Source organism: Acyrthosiphon pisum, chromosome A3 (genome assembly GCF_005508785.2).
Source record: "Acyrthosiphon pisum isolate AL4f chromosome A3, pea_aphid_22Mar2018_4r6ur, whole genome shotgun sequence".
NCBI lineage: Eukaryota > Metazoa > Arthropoda > Insecta > Hemiptera > Aphididae > Acyrthosiphon > Acyrthosiphon pisum.
The window spans coordinates 24,646,304-24,651,363 of NC_042496.1; the positions used below are offsets into that span (position 1 = coordinate 24,646,304).

At 27.9% G+C, this 5,060-nt stretch overlaps 1 protein-coding gene across 1 annotated transcript in view; it reads right to left on the reverse strand.

Annotated features, from left to right (window-relative positions):
• The window catches only part of LOC115034442, a 1,695-nt gene extending 1,363 nt beyond the window's left edge, over positions 1–332 (reverse strand). Inside the window, exon 1 of the mRNA XM_029491467.1 lies at positions 32–332. Within this exon, the coding sequence (XP_029347327.1) occupies positions 32–332 (301 nt within the window). The remainder of the gene's footprint in view (positions 1–31) is intronic.
• Between the last annotated feature and the right edge of the window lie 4,728 nt (positions 333–5,060).

Consider the following 5,060-nt stretch of genomic DNA (forward strand, 5'->3'; position numbering starts at 1 on the left):
ATAACATTATTGTCATCATTGTTGTTGTCACAGATCGCCAACGACCGGGAGCTGACCACGTCGCCGTACAATCTGACCGACTGTTGCGTCAACATCAAGCTGCGGCAGATGTGCATGCCCCTGTGCTCGTTCGACGCCAACATGACGGACGTGAGGAGTCTCGCCCCTTTCTGCGGCGCCGAGCTGCACAAGCTGATCAAGTGCGGCGCGGGCGGACGCAACCACGGCGCCTGCTGCACCCGCCGCGGCGTGCCCGGCATCTGCACGCCGCTCTGTTCCGGCGTCGTGCCCGATTCGCTGTTGAGCGTGGCGGTCAACTGCGCCTCGTTCATCGGCAACGTCGTCCAGTGTTTCGAAGAACGTCAGTTTCGTGTTATTATTAATTATTTATACTTCCTCCAAAACACTTATGCTTGCTTACCGGCTAATTCCCAAAACTGATGCTGCAGTTCTAAATATTATGTAATGCAAGTACAGTGACAAAGTGAATTTTTAAACAGAAACAAAAAAAGATAATAAATATAACGGGATAAAGATTAATGAACATATTATAGGTATAATAAAATCAACGCATACTATCCAATAGTACAAAAATAATAACAAAAATATTCGATAGAGTTAAAATCAAATAAATCAATTTGGGTATCATTAGGTATATAATCATGTCGTTACATTTACTGCAGGCTGCAAGAACATTTATGGCATACTTGTTAATTCGTTTTGAGTATTTGTATGTAAAAATTTAAAAAAAGTACTAGTACATCAAGTGTATGGTATTCGGGGACGTGATAATTTAGACAATTTAGTAATTCTGAACAATCTATATGTATCCATTGACCAATCTATACATTTGTATAAAGATTTTAAATCAGTTATAATATATCTCCCGAAATCATGACTACTCACATTAATTAGTGTGTAGGTATAACAAAGGCTTATGTATAGAGTGAATAAGGTTTACGTGGAATACCACATTTGTATGATATAAAGCGAAGGAAACTATTTTGGATTGCTTCAAGGCATTGTATATGAATACGATACAGAGAGTGACCAGACTATAGAATTATATAGTTTACTACTAGCTTATATGTCCAGCGAAAAGTACAACGTTTTTAAGGCAACGGGGTTAGTAAAATCTTTACAGGCTCTGATAATGATTCCTGGAATCGATGAAGATTTTTTTTGAAATATTAATAAATTCTTACTAAAAGATAGAGTCAAATTATACGTATAACACCTAAAACACAATTTTAGCAATCAGAAGAAGAAAAATATATTGTCTGAATAATAGCTATGGATGAATGGCGCACGAGACCTTTAAAATGGTATTACGTTGTACTCATAGATATATTATTTTAACAATAAATTGTTCTGTTTACACCAGGCTGATAAGAAATTTGAGACATTCCGTAACATAACTGTATATTCTGAGGATGATTTAAGTGATTTAACTAATGGTAACAATTTTCGAAAAGTTACCGAGAGCTTAGACAATATACGACGAATATGTAAAATATTATGGTGATGATAAGCCGTAAACAAAAACGAAAATTTCAAGAGAAAAAAATTGCTGCATCGAGTGTGTTACAATATAATATTTTTAACTTTTCCACGGCAAGATGTACCTATGCATGTTGTGTAGGTGTAGTCGCCAGTCGGTTACCGCGTCGGGCTAAATAAAACATCAGCGTCGATAAAGTTCACTTTCATAATATATTTTACTATTAATGTAATAATGTGTTCGTAATTATTGTAATATCATAATGAGTGAGTATAACGTGTGCAGTTGTTTCGAGCACGACTTTTTCATTTATACTTTCGTAATCGCTCGTCAAATTAATAAATTATATTATTATAGTCTTAAAAATTACTCGGTAAAATGTCCCTTTAAACAGTACCTATATATTTTAGTTGTTTCATTTTTGATATCCTTGAAAATGCTTAAACAATTTTTAACCAAAGCCCTTTGTCAAATAACTAATGTAGGTAACCTGCTTTTTTTTTTAACAATAATCCGGTATACACATAAAATAATAATAGGTATATACGAGTTTGTTGCGTGTGGCAATAACGTTTGAACACGATTACTCAGACTACTGCAGTGTTTTTTTAAAGCTATATTTTACCTAACCTATATAATATTATATATGTACCACAATTCACCTGTCGTTTTACGCCATTGAATTTCCGTATTGCAATAAATTATTTTTATCATTCCAACGTAGTTATTACTTATTAATATCTCCTTAATGTCACTATATTTTCAGTAGCGTTTAATTATACAAGAACATAAAAAGTGAAAATAGCATATTTATAATTGCAACTACCTACAAGTATTTTTTTTGTTCCCTAGGTAGACTTTTGAATCTCTTTGATGGTCGAAATAATAATACATATTATTTTAATTACTTTTTTATGGTTTTGCATTTGAACATAAATATTTTAATTTATCCATTGTTTATAATATTACCCATAAGCAAATATATGTCAAATAATTTCTTGAATTATTATACGTTTACTATTATACGTTTTTCCCAATATACTAATGTGCATTATAAAAATTAATATACGACCTAACCTATTAAACCTTTATAGGTATGTTTATTTGGGTAACCAAAATATTAATTACCCATACTGTTATAATTAAAGTCGTATGATGCTAAAAATCATAATAATTGACCAAATACAGTACATTCCACTTTTTACAACATTGCTATTTAAATTATTATTTTCAAATGAGATTTGTATAATTTGCATATAATTTATCGTAGATATCTGACTCTGACATATTATTACATCAAACACTTATTCAAATTACTTAAAATTAAATTTATAAATAATGAAAAAATTAGTTTAAAAAATAGCAAAATTAATGAAATTTGTATTTCTAAATTAAGTTAGGAAGTTTTTTTTATACTTTTATTCATATAAATCGCGTGTTTTAGTATTATTTTATGAACCATTATTATATCTTGAAAATCGTAGACATTACATTTTTGGTCATAGATCATAGATATTTAAAAATGAATAAATTAAAAAAAAAAAACGAGAACAGGAGTAGGACAAGTCACTGAAGTTGGTATCTTAATCATAAATCGTAAATTATACTAGGAAAACGATTTTGTGTACATTTTTATGTGTAAAAAATAGGTCAAAGTAAAAATGAAGCAATATATTTTATTTCTTATAAACAAAGTATTAAATTAATATAATTGTCAACATTTTGAATTCTGAATTAAGGCAAACAATATTTAAAACTGGTGATTCCAATTTGTTGAAAATACACGCGCAGTAAATGTCATAATTTTTATAATTTGAATCAGTGTCGCATGTAACTATGTGAGTAGTGAGTTTGAGACTCTGAAAGCAACGACTTTATTGGACCACTTCCAAAACAAAAAATGTCTTTAGGACCTGAAGTTTATATTACATATTGATACTGTAGCACATAAATTGACTAATTAATTCTAATTTTATAGTCTGTTTTGTAATAAATTATTACCATTGCTAAATAAAATAAAACTTTATATAAGATACGTTTTTAACCTTTATTCGGGGTTTTTTTTTATAGATCGGTTTTTAACAACTTTGGTAGTAATGAGTTTATCACTAGTTATATTGTATTTACATGTTATTTTAATGATAGGTTAAATAGATTACAATAATAATACTTCATTAATAAAAAAAAAAAAATAGAGTGAAAAAAATGGTCGTTGGATTTAAATATTGCATTTTTAAATTGTTTTAAATAAATTATTTAATTTAAAAAAATTAATAATTAAATTATTTTAGTCTGGGTTTGGTTTAAGGGATAAGTCGAGGTTTTCGGATATGACAAGGTTTAGTTGGTCCTGGTGGAATCCATAGTTAATTTAAAAATTTCAAATCATGGACTAGGAATAATATTTATTAAAAAAAATTTATTTTTATAAATTGTATTGCATGTTTCTAATAACATATGCACAAGATAGAAAAAAGAATATTTTCCAGTTGGTTTTTTTTTAAATTTAATCTTCAAAATGTACAAATAACAAGTTTTATATAAAACTTAAATATCGATACCGTTAATTATAATAAGAATTTATATCTCATATCTTGTTTATACGATTGTGATGCTTTGTGATGCTTTGTGATGCTAACATATTACATACTAAGCTACCCCATTATTTTTTGATGGAATTTTTTAATTTTTTAGTAACAATAATAATGTTATAATATATTAATTTCTTTACTTATGTTTTAATAATTATATAAATTAATGATTTTACTCTATTTCGTATTTCAATTAATATATTAACTATGTACACTATACTTTAAGTAAATTGACAAAGAATTGACTAAAATAATACAATTCATTTAAAAAAAAATTTTAATTTAAATTTTAAGTAAAACATGTAACACAAAATAAAATTATGGACTTTCCAATTCTCCTAAAGTCAAACATTAATTCGTAAAGATTACTATAAGATTCTAAAATTATGAATCATACATTTTTAACTATTTGGAACTTCGTAAAAGTATAGATACCTATACTATTAATAAATCGTAGAAAACAAATTGTCAGTGTGTATTAAAATTTAACATCAAATTTGATAGTTATAAAACTTTTGTTTTTACAAAAACTTCCTTAGTTATCTCGGAAACTAAAAAGTTAATAATTTTGTATATATTTAAAATAAAACAGATCTATTATACATAGTCTACTGAAGTCTGAATACCATCTGGAAATTATTTTTTCCACCTTGTATACAGCGTATTATTATAGTTTACCTATATATTATTATCATTAAGTATAACGGGTAATCCATTTAACACGACACTCCTTGTTTAGAAAAATAATAATGTTTTTGAAAATATTTTTTTTACTTACCTAATTTAAATAGGTACCTAGTTAAAAACAACATTTTTCTACGATAATATATTTTTACTATTTTTTATCGATATAATTTAGCGCCACTGGGGATACCCCATAAAATGTTGTTCCTCTACTCCACTCACCTAAACATTAAATACTTATAAGTTATGACTTATAAACTACTTGTCCAACATTTGATTTTATA